Genomic DNA, 20,954 nt, shown 5'->3' with positions numbered 1-20,954 from the left:
GATGCTGATATATACTTGACAGTAACAACTGCATGGGTCATACAAAGCATCACACTGCTTTCCTAAATTAAATTATCACTGCCAGGGAGAAGGACCAGAGAAGAGCAGGGCAGGTCAGGGTGTCCTATGGCCATGGGCTGACAGCTTGGTTTGCCTGCTTAAAGCCCAGGCCATCTGAGCAGCAATTCACATCACGTTTGATGCCATGACAGGAGATTGCTGGCTCCAAACTGTGAGAGGGATTACTTTGTTTGCCCACAGTCAGCTGACTCAAATGGTATTTTCCGCACATTTGTGCAGTGATTAGTGATGAAATGCAAATCACATGCAATTGGTGCAAATAGCTGGTGTGCACAGCCAGCTCCAAAGTGAGGTACTTTCATTTCCTCTGAGGCATTCAGGCTCTTTTTAGTATCTACACAGAGGAACAGGATGAACCCACTTGTGATCTGAGCACATAGCTGAAGCAAACAGCAAGGGAAGAGTGGGGAAAATCAAGCACTGCCTGGATGAGCTTACTGAAGCGCATCTGTTTTGGTTGCATCCATAGATGGAATCCAGCTTATGCAAAGATCTTTGTTAAATAAACAGCTACAAACCACACAAGCAAGCCTTCCACATACCTCGCTTCCAGCCTTGTTTCTCTTGTTTACCAGGGCCTGGCTGGAGCCATGTTTGTGGAATAGCCTGTCACATTGCAAATCAAAGTGTCATAATGGTTGCTGGATATAGTAACAAAGTATGTTTCCCTAAGTATCAGATTTGGAAAGAAGGTTTATAAACACAATGAAAGCAATAAAAAAAATTCCTAAACCCTTGCCACAAAGAATAATTGCAAATATATATACAAATATATGCATGCATACTTTTAACTTGGCTTCTGTTCTTCCTTGGCTTGCAGATCCAGAGCATTGCTTCAATCTGCAGTTCAGTGGGGCTGCGTTTCCTCACTTCCAGGCAGCTTGGTGGGGATGGCAGGGCCAAGATAAATAAATAAATAAGGGTTTGTGGAGTGAGATATTGTATTTAATAAGTCTGATGAGTCCTCCCGAAACCCAGTTGTGAAAACTTTTTAAAGTCTGTTTCCTGTAGCTATCAACATACTAGGAAAAGAGAAGCCCCAGGGGCTGGTCAAATTTTTCCCAATAGCTGCAGTGACTTTTGCAGCTGGTCTTGATTTGCCTGGATATTGCCTGGATATTGCTCATTTTTCTAGTGCTCACAGCAGCCCTAGAATGGAAATCCTGGCTCCCCAGGTACCGGGTGCTTCCCCATGGTGTGCTGGCAGGTGAAGGGTGCCAGCCCAAAAATTAATCATTCCGATTAGTTCTTGGCCTTCCATGCAGTTTGAGGAAATGAGGCTGGATTCATGAACAATAGAGTGAACACAGGAGGCCTAATACAGGACAAAATCCATGGTGAATATAACTCCCATCACATCAGCGGACAGGCTTGTGCTGCTTGTGGCATTACCCTCCCTTCCTGACACACTGTGTTTACAGGGTTTGTGTGTGCCCATCAGCTGGAAAACAAACCCTTACCTATGGCTAGCTGATGGTCCTGAACAGCAGTAGCAGAAGGGAACCAGGGCTGCTCCGAACTTTAAAAGGCAAAACCAACACAAGCCAGCATCAAGGCTACAAGTGTCTGCTGCAGCACTGCATGCCTCCAGGCTGTGTGTGTCTGTGTGTGTGCCAGTGCCTATTAAATATACATGGTCCTGCTATTTGTGGGACATTATATGTACACCGGAAAGTAACCAGGCTGACTTGCCCTGCCTCTTAGGAAGCACAGAGGAATTGATGGCTTTACCTAGATCTTGTGTGAATTGGAAGTAAACCCGTATTATCTTCAGCTTTCAAACCAGCCTCTCTCTGATCTATTTTATAGCACAGCTGTTTCAGTAGGGAAACATTGACATATTCTGGCCCCATGAAAAGCTGTGGTCTTCTCTCATGCCTGAGCATGCTGCCTAGCCCAAAGACATGGTGCAGGGTTCTCCTTGCTTTTCAGATGGAGTTGAGTTTTATTCACAGCTTTTCTGGCAGGGCCCATCCACATAAATTGTAAACAACTTGGAATACACCTTGGGCATTTTTGTCTGGGTCTCTTGGAGTTTGGAAGCACACTTTTCTGCCTATATATCTGCTTGGATTCTGACATGAAGCTGTTTATCTGAAGTGTAGAAATGGAAATCTCATCTTTACAAGCTCCCATGGAATTTTCCTGCAAAGATCAGTGAAACCAATCATTAATATGGGGCATCATTTATAGCTCTGTGCAGAATAATTCTCCAGGCTCTCTAGCAGCTATGAATTGGAAAACAATAAAGACCATTACTAGAGGGTTCTATTAAAAAAAAAAATGCATGCTTTTTGATATATAGTGTAGCTTTCAGAAAAGGAGGCAGCGAATTAAAAATGTCTCTCAGCAAATACATTGTATGCTGCACTGTTCCAAATTCCTGAGCTTTTTCTTTTCCATCCCATTTCCTGGCATTTTCCCTGAGTAATTCCAATAAAATTAGAGAGTTTTGATAATGTGCTCTGCAAAGGTACCTCTGGGGAAACAGCAACTGCAAGCAAATGCTCACCTCTGCAGATGGAGGACTCCAAGTCCAAGGCTGCAGCAGCTGTGCTCAGGCACATTGGCTTGGCCAAACATAGAGTCACAGAATGGTTTGAGTTGGAAAGGACCTTAAGATCATCCGATCCCAAACCCCTGCCATGGACAGGGACATCTTCCACTAGACAATGGTGATCATGCAGTCAAAACATGCTAAAAACTGCAGAGGGGCAAATTTGACTTAATTGTGCATCCTTACAGCCCTTCCCTCCTGATTTGGTCCAGATCCCCACACATCTTGCTGCACATGATGGTACCATCATCTGAGTCTTCAGGACTGTGCTGCCACAGGCATTCTTGGCCATTCAGGCTCAGGCTGGAGATTGCAGGCACATGGCCAGAAACCCTGACTGTGCTTGAGCTCTGCTACAGCTATTGTGGCTTAAATTAACCTTAAACACCTAAATAGCTTTGAAAATGTGAGCTCTGGTGAGGAAATAGAACTGTGTGTGGCTACTAGAGGATCCCTACTGGCTGTAGTAAATAAACATGCTCATGGTGAGTGAAGCATCTTGATATTCATTTAGAAAATAGGCATCACAAAGAGATGGTGTGAATTGGTGTGATGAATTTCAGCAGTGGGGGCTGCACCCCAGAGCATTTGGTAGGGCACCTCAGCCTTGTTTGAAACAGGGACTTTGAATCCTGCTGAAATTTCACTCTCTTCTTTGAAAGCACTAATATCCTCACAACAGCACCTACCCATGCTTGAAGGAAAAGCTAATGAGTTTCAGAGAGGAAGAAGGGCAGAATAAAAAAAAAAAGCAGCTTTTATTTCCTGGGTGGTTGGTTTGGTCAATTTGTTTTCCTCTTATTACACTTTGCTACAATCCCCTTGAATCCTGACAAGAAAATATTCTTAAAAGCACCTTTTTTTCTTTACACTCAATTGCCATTGACAGCATGGCTTTCTAGAGCCAAAGGCAATTAACGCTAGCTTTGTTTCTCTTTCTTCCTCTCACAGGCTTCGCACTGGTAGAGGTCTCTCTTGTTCCCTTTCCCTCCCTCCTTCCTTACTTCCACCTAACGGCTGCTAAACCATGCCTGTGGTTCCCACCAGGCCCAGATTAGGGAGAAAGTCCTGATGTGTTTCAACCTCTTTGTTCTTTAAGTGTTTCAAACTCTTCTGGCTTTAAATTGCCCTTCCCAGTTTTTTTTCTGTAGCATCACTCCAGCTGCAGCCAGCCAACGCAATGAGCAGGTTGGGGCATGGTCCTATCAAGACAAGTGCTTTGGCCCAGAGTTAAATTCCAGCTATGTGCCTCTGGCTTTCCCCAGCAGCCCTGGCTCACTACATTGAGCTCAGGATCAGGATAGCTGCAAAAGGAGACTCATCCCCTGCAGATCCCAGGCTGAGTACAAGGGGGCAGGTGGAGACGCCCCAGCAAGCTTCATTGCCCACCTAGTACAAGCTGATGAGGAGTGCTACCAAAATTACTGTGGAGAGCCTGTCACCCTCGCAGCAAGTGGGACTTCATGTACTTGGAGTCTCTGCCTATGGCAGGGGGTTGGAACTAGATGATATTACGGGCTTTCCACCCCTAACCGTTCTATGATTCATAGCTGAGAGGCCATTGGTAAAGGGGAGGAGGCATGGATATGGAATTTCCCCAGACCCTATGCCTGACCCTACTATGGGCACCCAGACCAGCCAGCTTCCCTGTTGCAGTCAGAGCTCCCACATGGCTCCTAGGCACAGGGAAAGCCCTGCTGAGGACACAGCCCATGTAAAGGCAGGTTTGGCACAGGGAAAGGATGGAGCATTTCCAGAGCAGATGAAATCTTCCAAGACCTTGAGCTGCCAGTTCGAAGAAGCCTACGCATTTTGCAAGTTTTTAGAGTCTTAGAACTTGGTCTAATTTAAGCATATTTTTATGGGATTGGCACATCCTAAACTCTGGAGAGATCCTTCTGCTGAGTTTTATCCTCTGCAGCAAAGCATGAGGAAGACAGAATTACTCAATATGGTGTTTGGGAAAAAAATGTTTGCATAGGTAAAGCAGCATATCTTTTTTTCCCAAAGCTGAGTCTTCATTGGTGAAAATAGTGGGGCTTTTCATAGCTGTCTCAGCAGTGGTCACTCCACGTGGAAAGTTTCAGTCTGAAGGGGTAAAGTAGCAAGGAATTGAAACTTGAAAACTGTGGAAAGTCATGAGCAAGTTTAATGGCAGGCGCTTTGGCATACTCTGCCTTTGACTCAAAGCCTGGATGGCATCAGACATCCGCATGAGCATATGTGAGATGTGGGGATCAGCCGCAGAAATGGCGTTCAGGAACTCTCCCCTCTTCTTGTCTTGACTAAGGATTGCCAAGGGATGGTAAGCAGCTCCCAGGCTCTGGAGTTTGTGTGGGAATCATCTCTTTCACATAGTATCAGCAGTTTCCAGCATAACAGCAATATGCAGCTGGCCATGGAGCAGCCCCTGACATGGGGTGTGCAACCCGTGGGGCTTGAGAGAGCCATGTCTTTCGTGGGCTTTGGCTTCTCACCTTTGTCGGTCTCAGGAACAAATCCAGCAATGTGTGTGTCCATAGGACTCTGCAGTAGGATTTTCCATCTAGCATTCTCTATACCCACCAGTCCTCCCTGCTCATAGATGGGCACTGGCACTGCTGAATTGGCCACAAAGGGGAGTCATTTTTAGCCCCACATATAGCTGGATTTAGCTTGCTCCCAGGGGAGGTCTCCTCTGATGGCCTGAATACTCAAAGATGGGTGCAGGCTGAGGGCACCAAACGCTGCATCCTGCTGCCATAAATGGGGCTGACACATGGCTGAGGACTTTGTGGGCAAAAACTTTTCTGTATTGCCATTTGTAAATGCTCCTTGCCATTTTCACCCAGGGGCATGTAAAATGAAACATGGGCATTTTCCCCCAGGAGAAGAGGAAGGGCTGCTGGCCAAGGGTTAGCGCATCACATAGATCCTGCCCATCATGTACGGCAGCAGGATGTCACAAAGCACTTTAGTGTTCTTCCATGCTCACATTTCTCTTGGCCACTTGGTTCCCCTTATTTTAGCTTTGTTTAAACAATCTCCTTGGTAACTGGAGACAGAAGCAGAATTTTTTTATCCTCGTCATTGGGTTGGTTTCCTGCCTATCTCAGCACTAGGAGGGAGCCTTAGCAAATATGTGTTTGCTTTGTGCTCTCACAAAGCTTCAACCCCATGTATCACTGGGGATTTAAGGAGACCTGGTGTCTCGTTCAAAGGGTTTTTATAAACAGAGTTCCAGTTGACAGGGCCATATTTCACAGTTTAATTTATTTGGCAGTAAACAGAGAGCGTGTCAGTCACACAGTGTGAACAGTGGCTCTTACAATTGTCCACGTGCTCCCAGCCTCTAGCGTGTCCAGCAGCAGGGAATCTCTACTGGAGTGGCCTTTGTCCAGATGCTGCAGCTACTGGAGTGGCAAAACCCTTTGTCATGGACAGAAAACAGCTCCTTGCTGTAACACTGTCCACTGTAGGTACCACAGCCCTGCACATCTCGTAGTGCATGCCTCTGCTGGGACACAACAGTCCAAGGACATTAAGGTCTTCTTGGGGCAGTTTCAGAAAGGTCCCTGCAAGGGGATGGGCATTAATAGCTGCCAGATCCTGATGATCTGGAGGTGTTTGACAAGGCAGGGTAAATGCCCCATCTCAGGTCTCAGCTGACACTGTTTTTACCTCTGCCTTCTGGAGAGGCAACTTGTTGGAAAGGAAGGGGGAAAGAAAATAGTAAAATGAAAACAACTCCCAAACTGTCTGAGGGCTTGGCTGTGTTTCCAGCCAGGGGAGGTAAAATCAGCTCTTTCCTTTCTTTTTCTATTCCCTCTTTCTGAAAACTAGTTGTGTCCAGAGAGACAGATTTCAAAGGCAGAAGAGCTTTCCCCCTTGCTCTGCTCTGTTCAGAGCCAAGCCTTGGGGCCAAGTTTGTCCCCTCCCTGTAATGTCTTTCTAGGCTTGGGACAGAGAGGAACTCTGCTGTTGCCAGTCTACCTCAGCACATGCTCTTTCTTGGCCAGATCCAACCCCAAAGGATGGGAACAGCAGTGTGAAAACACACAGCAGCACCTTTAGTGCAGAACTTACAGTTGAGATTTTGAAGTCATTTCACAGGATAATAGAATGGTTAGGGTTGGACAGGACCTTAAGACCAAGGTGACATTAAATGACATTAAGTCATTTCTTGACTTTATGCTCCAAACACTGTCACTGTTTAAGGCAGCATTGCTGTAGCAGCAGCCGTTCTAAGGGTGGCTGTAGGGTATTTTACAGGGCCTGTTCTGAGTTTGCTGGCCTTTTCTCTGGGTAGCTCTGCATCACCTCCCTCGTAGGGCATGCCTTGTGGCAAAGTGGCAGCACTGCATGGCACTGGGGTGTAGCTCACGGCTTAGGTTGTGGTCTTCAGAAATCAGCATCCCTGATGCTTCAGGCCTGTATAATGACACATTTCATATGCTAGTACTCAGAGGTTTCATGTCTTTTATAAAGCCAGGTAACCCTCAATATTGGTCCAGCAGGGGTGACTTGCCAAAGGACCCAGTGATGAACTCTGTAGCCAGTCATTCAAATGGCCAAAATGTGAACACTGCACTTGAACCTCCCTTGACAGGAGATTACTTACAATTTCGGATAAAAGTTGAGTGTGACAGTGACAAACTCATGAAAGGTCAAAAGAATTTTCTGTAGCTTAGGAGTCCACTAGCATCAAGCAGGGCCCCCACAGAGAGAGCAGGTAGGATGTTTGCTGTGTGCTGTGCTTGCAAATGCAAATCACATCTGCACACATGCGCACACCATGTGTTGAAGCAGATGTCGTTTTGTTCAGCAGTTTGACTGCAACTTGTGTGCATGTGTGTGTGCCCACACATGTGTTTTGCCACGTTGGCACAGAAGCTGTTGAGAGCAGCAGGGCATGCCGGTGTAAGCAGTCACAGGTTCAGTCACAGGTACCTTCCAAGTCGTGAGTCAGTCACTTGCATCACTAGGCAAAGGATGCTAAATGTGGTGGTGGTGAAGTCCTTATTTCTGCAACACCATCAGGAGGACGCGATCCTGCATTTGGGTCACCACTCCAGCAGTTTTGGGGGTGTCTTGAAAAGATGGGGCTGATCTTTGGGACCAGCCAGTGAATAACAGGGGTCAGATGCATCCCTGACTGGGCATGGAGTTAAAATAAAGATGAATACTGCTCCTGAAAGGGAACATGCACATTTGATATTGATGTTTGCCCTTTGAATTTCTATGGCATGCCTTCTGCTGTCACTGAGCACCCCCTCATCCTCTCTTTTTCCAACATACAGCTCCTTTTCCAGCAGCAGAGCTACCTGTCAGCAGCCCTGGCAGAATGGCAGGGCACAATTGAAACCCCTTCTCCAATGTCTTCCTTGCCCTGAAAGCCAGACAAGCAGGATTCAAAATGTGCCTTCCCTGGGAGGGAAGCACTGCTATGATTTATACAAAACCTTGCTGCGGTGGTGGTGCTGGAGCAGCTGATGCATAGCAGATGCATTTTGGGCTTCCTCAAATCCCAATTCCTGGTGCCGAAACCATGCTTTTGGACATGGACCTCTTATTTCACATGGTCCCAATGTTTTGTTTAGACAGCTTTAGCTCAGCAAAGTTTGCTAAATGACTTACAGGGCTGCAGAAATGTCCTCTTTGCTGGCAGTTGCTCATTGAAATACATTTGGGCACGTGTCAAAGCCTTTTTACTAAGAGTGACGTCTCCTGTTTGAGGAGCATTGTCATGGCAACTATGCCAGGGGCACACAGGGAAGAGCAACTCCTATTTGTTGGAAAGGTTAGAGCAATTATTGCCATAAAGGGGAACCTGCCTGTAAAGAAAAAACACATGCACATTCACCTGCGTAGAGAAGCAAGAAGCACTTGTATGAGTTTCCGGTTGTTTTCCTTGTGGAAAACATGCATGAGGATGATCAGGGAAAGGGATGGGGGTTTGAATGAGAGGTCCTTTCCCACACAAACCACTTCGTCATTTTATTTCTTACCATTCTTGTTTTCCACTTCAGGTGTTCCAGCAGAGGTTTCAAACCCAGCCTTGACCTCTCTTCAGCCCACCTCAGCACATATCTCTTCCCTGCAATACACCACCCGTCGCTCACCTCTATGTGAACCAGGGCTGATCTTGCTGGTGGAGCATTATGAAACACTGGAGCTGAGCTTCTGTCCCCTTTGTTACCTTCCTGCAGACCCACAGACCCAACTAAGCAGCCAAGCACTAGGAGAAAATCCCAGAAAGGCAGAATGGGGGAAATGCCAGATTCTGGCTCTGAACTCTGCAGACTTAGAACTGTGCTTTGCAGGGGTTTATACTGAGCAAGGATGCTGGGCTGAACCCTGGGCAGTCAATCATTTGTTTGCAGCGTGGGCTGAATTTTTAGGGACTAATGTTAGTTTTTAGCTGGCACAGGTAGTGTTGTGCCAAGCCAGAGGAGAAGTTATTTCTGCTCTGTCAGCTTTCCCAGGCACCTTAAGCAATTGATGCTAGGGGTGGTTTTGATCAAATTCACAACAAATGTGTTTCCCCTCCTAGTTGTTGTCACTTCTATTGCACTGTTTGTGCCTGCTGTCCTTGGAGGTTGAGATGCTGATCTAGGTGGAGTCTGTCCTGTTTGATCCCCCAGTGGTCCTGCCTCCAGCAGGCACCCTGGGAGCTTTAAGGACTGTGGATCACGATCTCTAGATCACTAGACATGATAGCAATGGGACTGGGAAAGAACAGCAGTGCACTGTTTACTGGTATTACTGCATGCAGAGCCATGGGAAAGGAAAGGTCACTTCTTCAGATGTCCTGGGACAGCAGAACATTTAAGCATAGCATCAAGAGAGTGCCATACATCTTTGCCTAGCTAGCCCCTTGCAAGATGAGACATTGATGGAAGAATGAAGAAGTGTTAGAGTCAAAATTCACGGCCAGTCAGAGCAAACATTGAGATTCCCCAGAAAAGCATTTCTGGTCTGACAAATCCTGCTCAATATGGTCTTCCTAAGAGGACAGTCGAGCAGCGTTCAGTCTAGCATCTGAAATCATCTTACCTGGCAATTGTTGCTCCTGAAAAGTGTTTTCTGAGGCACTGAGCATCAGCTGTCCCTGTCAACTGCCAACTCTGAACAGCAACAGCTCTCAGTCCTCCTGTCTCTGCAAACCACCTCTAATATCTTGTGTCTCCCTTAGGACAAGAAAGAGCAGGCTGGATCCTTTTCCAGTATTTTCCTGGTAGTGATGCTCTGGAGCAGGCCAGTGTTATATATTTGAGCTTTATGCTGTCATTTGAAATCAATGCATCCTGAGGCCAGGGGGGCGGTTGGTTTATGCGGCCATGGAAGTGACAACACAGCCCTGTGGTCTTACAAATTCAGCAAACCTGGGAGAAAGAGGTGGAGAGCAACAAGAAAACAAGAGCAGCCAGATTAATTTTGGCTCCAGAGATGGGGGGAGGATAGGGGGACCCATTCTCCTTTCTTCTGTTCACAGTACCCAGACTGGTGTGCTTGATCATGGGGTTGGCAGGCACTGGACTGTGCAGACTTGGGCTGCTGGACCAGCAAACCAAGCTGCCACATCAGATCAGCTCACATCCACAGTTCCCAATGCATATGCCAGGCTTAGCTTCAGGCAGGTTTTCCTTTGCCCTCCATGCCATGTTTGCAGCACGCTGCAGGCACAGTTTTCATGAAGTACAGACCTTTCATTCAGCAAGGCTTGAATCACTCAAGGACCCCGTAAACATGATTTATGGGATACCATCAGCAAGGACAGAAACCCTTGTGAGCCCTCTTCTGTCAGAGACCACTGGATAACAGTTAAAATCATGTGTGACACAAGGCTGTTTGCATAATCTGGTCTATTTCTGTGCATCTTCTGTCTCTCAGAAAGGTGCATCCTTGTGCTGGCTGAACAGGCATCGCGTTGCCCTCTCATGTGTTCCCTGCCAGGCACAGATACCCTGCACGGGGATGAATGCCTCCACCACAGACCTGGGTGTCTCTCTGCATGTGAGGCTGTCACCTCCTCACCATCAGGTGCAATTTTGTTGTCAACTGCTGAAATAAAAGCCTGATCTGCTCCTTTTTGCTCCCAGCAACAAGACAACTTCCCTTCTCAAGTAGCTGTCAGAAGTTTGAGAAATAAAGCTGATTAGTGCACAAAAGCACTCCCTGGTGCCCTAGTCAGAAGAGTTATCAGCTGCAGGGACAAACATGGGAACAGCTAGGTTTTATTGCATCTGTAGCAGCACAGACAGGGCCTCGAGCTCCGGCAGCTTCCAGGAAGGCTCACCAAGCAGATATAAGGACACCCAGGGAGATGAAGAGCAAAACGTAGTAAAGGTAGGTATAAGGAGATAAACAGCTGCCTTGCTGTTGGTGGTTGACTCCCACCATGCCCTGGAGTCTGGTTCAGGATCCTTGATCATGCCATGGACAATTTGCATGGCCCTGGCTGCTGGCTCTGGTGGTGCCCAGCCCTAATGATGAACACAGAATCATAGAATCAACTAGGTTGGAAAAGACCTGTAAGATCATCAAGTCCAACTGTTACCCCAAGACTGCCAGGTCCACCACTAACCCATGTCACTGAGGGCCTCATCTACATGGTTTGTGAACACTTCCAGGGGCGGTGATTTCACCACTGCCCTGGGCAGCCTGTTCCAATGCCTCATCGCTCTTTCTGTGAAGAAATTATTCCTAATATCCAATCTAAACCTCCCCTGGTGCATCTTGAGGCCATTTCCTCTTCTCTTATCACTTGTTACTTGGGATAAGAGACCAACCCCCACCTCACTTCATACTCCATGCAGGTAGTTTGTAGAGAGTGATAAGGTCCCCCTGAGCCTCATCCAGACTCAACACCCCCAGTTCCCTCAGCTGTTCCTCATCACGCTTGTGCTCCAGGCCCTTCACGACTTCCATTGCCCTTCTCTGGACCTGCTCCAGCATCTCAATATCTCTTGCAGTGAGGGGAATGATTGGAACTTTCTTGCCTGCAGCACCATATCCCATAGAGAATCCTGCTTGCCCTTCTGCATAGGCACTGCTGTACAGCCCTTTACACACTCACACGAGCTGCACGAGGAAAGGAGTCTCCCGAGCCACTTGCCCGTCCCTCATGGCAAGCTTTAACTTCAGCTAATTAATTGGCTGGCTGGAAAGCAGATGTATGAGAAATCAATGTGGCAGCTTTCTGCAGCAGTCTGAGAGCACACTCTGGAATGGGCAGCACCACTGGTTGTGGCACTTAAATATCACCTCCAGAATGGGCATCCCTCAGTCACAGCGGTACATTCTCGCTGTGACCACTGAGCTTCTGGGTGGGAAATATTTGGCTGTTGGGGGGTCAGAGATGGTAGCACCAAGCTTAGACAACAGGATCCACCCCTGCCTGCCTACCCTCAATGTTGTAATTATGACTCTGCAGTTGAAAGTCTTCCAAGGTACTCATATAGGTCTCCTATATGAGTAATAGTGTGATCAGTGATCACTGATCAGGGTGATCAGTGAAAGCTGGATGGGTGACAAGCTCCATAAGTACATTGTTCCCTCTGTTGATTCAGGAATAAGTGTCTGTCTAAGTGACAGCATGCCATGTTCTCACTAGCCATTTAGTTACTTGTTGTCTGTGTGTTTAAAGATGAACATTTTCCTGGCCCACTGGAGACACCATTACTGGCTATGTGCAGTACTTCTTATCTATTCTAGCTTCAGCTTGTGGATGATCTAGGGACAATGCTGCTTTCTTAGCTGCTAGATCTCTGATCTAGGTGCACTGCAGGGTTGAAGTGGGCAAGATAACCAGATTGGAAGGTCTCTGGATTAGATAGTCTCTGAGTCCAACCTCTTGTCAGAGGCCCAGCACCAAAGCTAGAGCAAGTTGCTCAGGCAAGCTTTAAACATCTCCAAGAATGAAGGTAGATGGCCTCATTCTCTCAATAATTAAAAAAAAAAAAGAAGAAAGTAGTGTTAAAAAGGCATTACTACAGTTCTGAAAGAGAGCTAAGAGATACATTATGCAGCAATGAAAAGCACCGTTCACCATGATGAATCTAAGCAGCAGTAGGAAGTGAGTGCTGGAGCTGAGACATCTCTGCTCCTTGAGATCTGGCGCTTTCCAGAGATGTGCCCAAAAATCACAGGTGGGCTGGCGTGCAAAGTACAGATCACTTCCCCAGAGCATCTACTTGCTGTCCATGACACTGAGCTGGAATTATCAACCACATCTCTCTCCCTAGCATATGAGATACATACCATAAATGCCAAAAGCTTAGCCAAGCTCAAAGGGAAATGGGAGAAATCTGGAAAGCATAGCTAAATACACAGAAACCTGATCTGGCTAGGAAAATCTGGGAGTTGGGAGAGCATCAGTTGGAAATACTGTATATATGCCCATCCTGCTCTTATATTCTCCTACTCCAAGGTGCTCATGGCAGGCAGAAGAAGAGGCTGTGCTGGATGGCCATTGGATCCAATAGGGTGTAGCAGTTCTTCCCTTGGTGCATCAGCATCATCAGCCAGGAGGACTTTTCTGTGGGCTGTTGTAACTAAGGGTTATGTGGGAATGCTGTGTTAAAACACCTTTACAGTTCAAATGAAATAGCATGGTTTGAAATGAAAACTAAATCCTGATGGAGAGTACAGGACTTGGAAAAATGTCAAAGATTTGTATGCAATGTTCACGAAGACACCATCCTTCTTTTTTTGGTGCTGGGTGTCAGCAAGAGGAGAAGAGCTGGAGCTGCAATCTGCAAGATTTGTTTTATTCTTTGATTTCCCGTGCATGGAAATGAGATGAAACTCATTCCTTCAACAATTGCCTTGGCTGAAGGCTCAGGGAAGAGCAATCTCCAGTACAGAAATGCAGACAGTTGGATGCGCCATGAACGCCTTCAGCCTTCATGCCAGAGCAGGGCTCTTTAGCTCAGGTGAAATGGACCCAGCACCAATGGAAGAACCCCAGCAGCAGCAGTGTTTTGCTGCAAATTTGGTCCATGGTGTCACTGGGGCTTACTGCAGTGAGCAGGGAGGAAGGCAGGAGATGTGCCAAGCCTAGTGGTTTAGGCCAACACACAGCCTGGGTCAACAGGAGGACCTCTAGCCCCCTGCACCTAAATTTGTTGGAGAGATGCTCCAGGAATTGTTCTTTCTCACCTGCAATGTGACCAAGGGACAAGGCAGGAAAAGAATTTCAGCTTTTTCAAGGGCTGTGGTGTTGCACACTCATGGGATCCTGAGTGTCTGGCTTAAACTCCCAAGTTCCTGGAGATGTTAGATTATGACAGAAACACCACTTTCATTCTCAAATCAAAGCTGATTCTAGATCTCTGGGGAAACTTGAGGAACAGCTTGGAAACGCCACCTAGATTGACCTCAGATTTACATGAGGAGAAGAAAATATTCAATGGTTTAGAAGCTGCTTTAATCTTCTGCTTTAATATTCTGCTTTTTTCCCTCTGTCTCACGGATTTGGGACTCCTGGTTTCTGTCCCTGCACTGACTCAGCAGTGGGTTTTTCAGGGTGCTATACAGTCCCTTTTGTTGTGCTGAAAGAGTCCCTGAGCCACAGGAGAAAGAGATTTTAAATGCACCTTTCAGCACGTACTTGCACTGTTGGGGTTTCAGGTATTGGCATACTTCATCCCACTGTGTCCAGCCAGGGAAGCCAAGGAGCAGACATCTCAGCTGCTGCAGTCAGAGCTGCAGCCCACATCACACCATGAGCCTCAGCAAGCTGTCCTGGCTCTGAGAGGCACTCCTGGTCTGATTCATCCACACCATGTATTCTAATGCAGGAAAATCAGCCTTGCACAGCAACTCCCAGTGCCTAAATGGGCTACAAGAAAGCCAGAGAGGGGCTTTTGACAAGGGCCTGTAGGGACAGGACAAGGGAGAATGGCTGTAAACCAATAGAGGGGAGATTGAGATGAGATCTTAGGGAGAAGTTCTCTGTGAGGGTGGTGAAGCCCTGGCACAGGTTGTCCAGAGAAGCTGGGGCTGCTCCATCCCTGGCAGTGTTCAAGGCCAGGTTGGACAGGGCTTGGAGCAACCTGGTCTAGTGGAAGGTGTCCCTGCCTGCGCCGGGGGTTGGAACTGAATGAGCCTTAAGGTCCCTTCCAACTGAAATAATTCTATGGTTCTATGTACCTCTGGAAAAGAAGACTGCAGGCAGTAGGCTTGCAAAACTGGACACCTGTATCTAGTGGAGTGCCTCAAGGGTCAGTACTGGGACCAGTATTATTTAATATATTCATCAATGATTTAGATGAGGTAATTGAGTGTACTGTCAGCAAGTTTGCTGATGAGACTAAGCTGGGAGGAGTGGCTGACACGCCAGAAGGCTGTGCTGCCATCCAGAGGGACCTGGACAGGCTGGAGAGTTGGGCAGGGAGAAACTTGATGAAATATAACAAGGGAAAGTGTAGAGTCCTGCATCTGGGCAGGAACAACCCCAGGTTCCAGTATAGGTTGGGGAACGACCTGTTAGAGAGTAGTGTAGGGGAGAGGGACCTGGGGGTCCTAGTGGACAGCAGGATGACCATGAGCCAACACTGTGCCCTTGTGGCCAAGAAGGCCAATGGCATCCTGGGGTGTATTAGAAGGGGGGTGGTCAGTAGGTCGAGAGAGGTCCTCCTTCCCCTCTACTCTGCCCTGGTGAGACCGCATCTGGAATATTGTGTCCAGTTCTGGGCCCCTCAGTTCAAGAAGGACAGGGACCTGCTGGAGAGAGTCCAGCGCAGGGCAACTAAGATGATTAAGGGAGTGGAGCATCTCCCTTATGAGGAAAGGCTGAGGGAGCTGGGTCTCTCTAGTTTGGAGGAGACTGAGGGGTGACCTTATTAGTGTATATAAATATATAAAGGGGGAGTGTCATGAGGATGGAGCCAGGCTCTTCTCAGTGGCAAACAATGATAGGACAAGGGGTAATGGGTATAAACTGGAACACAAGAGGTTCCACTTAAACTTGAGAAGAAACTTCTTCTCAGTGAGGGTGACGGAACACTGGAACAGGCTGCCCAGGGAGGTTGTGGAGTCTCCTTCTCTGGAGACATTCAAAACCTGCCTGGACACATTCCTGTGTAATCTTATCTAGGTGTTCCTGCTCTGGCAGGGGGATTGGACTAGATGATCTTTTGAGGTCCCTTCCAATCTCTAACATACTGTGATACTGTGTGATACTGTGAATGCAGCAGGAGTACAGGACTAAGCAAGGCCACCGGGAACAACGGCTGCAAATGACAGGCTATGGACACAGCCCCATGTTAGCTCAATGCTGCTTACATTATTACAGCCTTATGGCAAATCTCTGCCTGGGAGAGGAGTGAGAAGCAGAGACCATGTCAGAGGGTCTCGCAAGAGCAGGGTGTCATCAGTGCAACCGGTGCACATCCTAAATTACCATGGAGAACAGTCCTTGCTCTAATGCAGGATACAGTGTGGAGCTGCCTCATCTTCCTCCTTCCCCACTGATCAAACTCTGCCACGCTGCCACATGCATGGCTGCAGAGAGGCTTTGCAGCAGGCAAAAGGCAGTGCCGTGGAGATCAGGCATGCTCTGTGTTATTTTCACATAATTTGCTATTTCTCAAACAGATGTGATCTCAGACACTATCAGGAGGAAATCCTTTTCTCTGGGATTGCAATCTCATCCCAGGGGCAAACTGACCTCAGCAATTCTCACCCATTGGAGATTCACTTAGACAGCAGATTTAGCATTTGTTCTTCCCACCCTTTTTCCCAGCAACCTTCTACAGCAGGAATAGCAGCCATGCACGTATCTACCCAACAAAGAGCACTTGCTCGCACCCTACAAAGATCACTTCGAAAACTACAGAATAGCAGCACCCTCTGGCAGTGGCATTTAAGGCCCTGAGGCCATATTATTCAAGGGAGCCCTATTGATGTTGTGTCTAAGCATTAGCAACAGGGTTTTTAATTGGTGAGAATTATTTTGTGGGGCTTTGGGGGATGCCGCACGCTGCAAGGCAGAGGATGCCCATAGGAAGTTTACATCTTGGTACCTTCGCTGCCCTCAGAATTGATGAAGGCAGCTTTTTTAATTAATTTTCCTGAGAAAGGCCTTTTTTCATACATGGGGGCAGGGTGCAGTGTACATTTTAATGGGAGTTGTCAAGAAAATTATTGATTTTGTTAGTAATGCTTTTGAAATTGTGCCATTTCGTTAATTCTGTCAGGTCCTCCTCGAGAGCGTTGCTGAGAGCATTTTTGCATCGTTCATTAGCTTTTTAATGCACAATAATTTCCCTTAACTCGTCAATGCAAAGCAAGATCAGCTGTGTGCTTGGTAACCATTTTTTCCTATGTACAAACTTATTGCAGAAATAATTATAAACAGAACAAATTATTACAGATATTCATTATAAAATACAATTACACCAAGCCGTGCTGCACCGTAACAATTTTCATAGCCATCGCTTGCTCTTGAGTAAATGGTTTCATTATAAGCATGAAGGGCAAACTTAATGCACTTCTGACTCATAGCAAACAGCACAAGAAATCATCCTGGTTGTTCCTCAGAGTGCTTGGCGGTGTTTGCTCTGAATAAAGTGTCAACTCTGCTGCCAAATACTTGTCAGCTTAGCAGAGGGGCTCTGGGTGGCAGTACAGATGTGCAAGGAAGAGAGAAAGCCAGAAATTACGGCAGCATGGCCTGAATTTCACTCCCCTAGAGTGTGGCTTTCTTCCATGTTTATGGGGTTTCAGTGCTGGGACCTGCTAGGAACCTCCTTGATCATATATTAGATCAGCCTCAGGGCTACTCTGGCTTGTGCTGGCTGCCCATGGAAAGCGCAGAGGAGCCAGGGATGGGACAAGAGGCTTTTCTCTGAAGCATGGGACAAGCTTGGGCAGAGGGAGAGTGACTGGGACTTTTGTTTAAGAGCATTCACAGGAGGACAGCACCAACAAGACCAGTGGAGAAGCAGACCCAGCCAGGAGGTTACCTGCAAGCAGAGGGCTGCAGACAAGTCACTCCATTGCCTTTTGGTTTCTTGTTGGTATTGCCTTCTTATTCCTTGTCTGGGACAAGGTCAGAGCCAGCAGGAGGTCTTGTCCCATGTGAACAGTGAACAGGGAGCTCCAGGTGGGAGCAGGGGATGCTGGATTTCTGTCCTCTATCATGTCTTTGTGAGGGCTTTGTCCTGTAGGAAAGATCAGAGTAGTGTTCCTTCCTACCCGGTTCCCTCTTGTACTTCAGGTTTAGTCACCTTCTGGCAAGCAGCTTTCAACTGAGTTTCTGGATCACTTAACATGAGTCCCTGAAAAGAGCTGGAAAACAACTTCTGTGCTATTTTTTTCCCCTGGTAAAGCAATTTTCACTCTATGGGGTGCCCCAAGGAGCAAATCTCTCTGCTGATGGTCACAGCCTGCTGCGAGGCTTTCACCCTTCATGGTGCATGCTTCGTGGCTGTGCTCTGAGCAGGGGCTCTGCCAATAGACCTGCCCTGCTGATGATGCAGGGGCAAGTTCAGCAGCCCTGGCCATGTGAGAAGAGAGACTTGCTTCAATACTCTCTAACAGGAAAGCACCAAGCCTTTGAGGCTTGGGGAAGGATGTGCTGCCTGCAAAGAAAAATGAAGAAGTGCAATCTCACTATCAGTAAAGCTTTCCTTCAGCCTATCCTAACCAGAAAGGCCGTCTTTCCCATATGTTCCCTGCACAGAAAAAGTCCAAACTCCAGCATTCCTTTCAAGCTTGTAAATTGGAGCCTCCAAAGCCCAAACTGATCAGGTCATCATGATGTTGTGCATAGATCTGCTACTCCTGATGAGACAGAGCCTTTTGTGTGCGCAGGGGTTGGTTTAAGCAGTGAATTGTGCTTTCAGAGGCTTGACCTGTGCTGGTTCCCAGTGCTCGTGCCCCCAGGAGCCCACACAATGTGTGCAAACTGTTCTGTACCCTGGGTGTTTGGAAAGGACCGTGTCTTGCTGCCCCCGGGCTAAGGCACTTCTGGAGGAGGCTGGTCCAGGCTGTGTCATATCCAGTCATGGTCCCTGGCCATGCCGGGGAGGATGGAACCCTGTGAGCTGCTGGTGCTTTGATCCTGTGATCTATGCTCATCCTGAAGCAAGCTCGGCCCATCAGCTCCTGCCCTTCGCTTTCAGCTGTTGCCCCTTCCAGCCTGTGCTACCAAACCCAGCATTTTCTGTCTGCAGCCCCCTTCTCCTGCCATTTCTACCCTCCTCCCTGTCTCCCCTCTTCCCTTTTACCCCCTTACTCTTGAATCTCTATTTCTTCTTTTCTGTTCCAGCAAAACGATATCAATCAAGGTGATAGATGATGAGGAGTATGAGAAAAACAAGACCTTCTACCTAGAGATCGGGGAGCCCCGGCTGGTGGAGATGAGTGAGAAGAAAGGTGGGGGACGTGTTCCGGGGCTGAGCCCAGCCTGTGTGTCCCTGTCTGGCTCACTCATACCTGGCACATGCAACACCAAGCTCACATCCCCAACGCCTATGGAAAAGGGCAGGAGTTAGGACACTTCCCATCACCCCTGAAATCAGACGTGCCCCATCCCACCATGGTCCAACCATGGCTAGGTGGTGGGGATGCTCCTGCCCTTACCCATACGCCCCAGGAGGGATGTGCAGCTGCTTTCCCCCATCCAGCCGTCTCTGGCACCACGGCACCCGGGCAGATGTGAACTGCATGCATGTGTGATGCCAATCATGTGTTTGCCTTTGTCTTGTGTTCCCACAGGAAATTCATTACCCTTAGAGTACTTGACCGTGAGGAGTATGAGAAAGAGTGCAGTTTCTTCCTTGTGCTTGGGGACCCGGTGTGGCTACGACGAGGAGTGAAAGGTGTGAGAGTAAAACCAGACCAGCTCTCGAGACGCTGCCGTCCGCTTTCTCTGTGTCTCCCTACTCTCACACTCCTTTCTCCTCGCACTTTGGCTCCCGGCCGTTTTGCCCTCCCCCCTCTGAAGCTTGGCCACTTTTTGCTCTGTTTTCTTTCCTCTTTCGTTTCGGGAGGACTCCGTCTCACTCACAAGGGACCACAGGAGCAAGATGAGCTCCTCGGATGGCCCCTAGAGCACCCAGGCAGGGGACAGTGAAAGTCAACAGAGACATTTTGAGAGCAAACCCTGTCACATCTCAGCTACACATTCGTTTAATTGAGTAGAAACTTCAGTCTTGAGAATTAAAAAGGCAATGCTGCATTATTTTTATCAGAACATAAAATAGCTTTCTCTGGAGATAAAATGCATGGCCAGAGCAGTAATTCTAGCCTTTTTATACTGGCACTAGGATCTGAAAATAGCTAAGAATTACGGCACAAGCAGGTAATACCATAAGATGCAATCAGTTTAGGAGAAATCAGGTTAGACTCAAATAAAGTTTCATGGCTCTGCACTGGATAATAGCTTCTCATAGGATTAATAAAAACAATTTCCTCTTTCAGCACATTTCTTAACCAGCTGCAAAACTTCCCGAAAATACAGAGTTTACTTGGTTTTCTATGCATTATTTTTCTACTAGGAAATTAAGTGAAAATTAATGGCAGCAGCTAATTCTGTGCACTATTGGTGGCTGAGCAAGAAGCAATTTTAGAGTTACTTAAGATAATTAGTTGCCCTACTACAGACCCTCATTAAAGCCTTTGTGAAAAATTGGCAGCAGCATTTGGTCTGTCTGCCTTGGAGCTGCTTTCTAATTTCTGTGGCATAAGCTCTTCCTTCAGCAGGCATGGGGCTGTAATACATTATTTGTTCAGGACAGAAAGGGCCCCCAGTGGTCCCCATGCTGAGTGGGGACCTGCTACTGTATTTCAGCCTAAAAACACATCAGGCAGTGTCGTCACGTTCCCCTTCAGTGCAGGTGCCATCTAGGTCAGCCGCATCAGATTCCCTGCTGGTTATGTGACCAGCTACCAGAAGCAGGGCTAAAAAATCAGACATACTGACATGGCCCAGCTCTGCGAGTGGGATTCGTATCATTAAATGATGCTGATGGCATCTGTGGAGCATAGCCAATGTTGCCAGGATAAAGTGACACATGGACAGCTAAAATCAGTGCCTGCAGCTTTGCCCACCTTCATGGGGGCCAGTGTGGGCTCAGCCTTATGAGTCTGGCAGGAGGAAACATGTTTCCAGGACCCAGGTTTGATAATTGTTGTGCAAACTCAGGAAGTCCCAGCTGAAGTTAAAAATAAAGGAAAAGGAAAGAAAGACCTTCATCTTCCTGGTCATATAGATAATGGAAGAAAATCTGAGTAAAGCTCAGCTTTGCAAACTCACTAACAAAGGCAAGCCAAGATTTTAAAGGTTGCTGTTTTCTGCTTTGGCCATGCAATGATTTCACTTATT

The 20,954-nt window shown here is 47.4% G+C and overlaps 1 protein-coding gene across 8 annotated transcripts in view; it reads left to right on the top strand.

Moving 5' to 3' along the window:
* The window catches only part of SLC8A1 (solute carrier family 8 member A1), a gene marked incomplete at its 3' end in the record, with an annotated part of 103,929 nt that overhangs the window by 72,096 nt on the left and 10,879 nt on the right, over window positions 1-20,954 (top strand). For 5 of the 8 annotated variants that reach the window (XM_080616659.1, XM_080616657.1, XM_080616654.1 and 2 more), the window contains exon 2: window positions 18,897-19,003. In XM_080616659.1, the coding sequence (XP_080472785.1) occupies window positions 18,897-19,003 (107 nt within the window). Of the gene's footprint in view, window positions 1-18,896; window positions 19,037-19,345; window positions 19,450-20,954 lie in introns of all 8 variants that reach the window. The other 3 variants (XM_080616655.1, XM_080616658.1, XM_080616652.1) reach the window with 3 other exon arrangements.

The sequence above is a fragment of the Psittacula echo genome, assembly GCF_963264785.1.
Source record: "Psittacula echo genome assembly, chromosome: 4".
NCBI classification, from domain to species: Eukaryota; Metazoa; Chordata; class Aves; order Psittaciformes; family Psittacidae; genus Psittacula; species Psittacula echo.
This window is presented reverse-complemented; position numbering and strand designations above follow the sequence as displayed.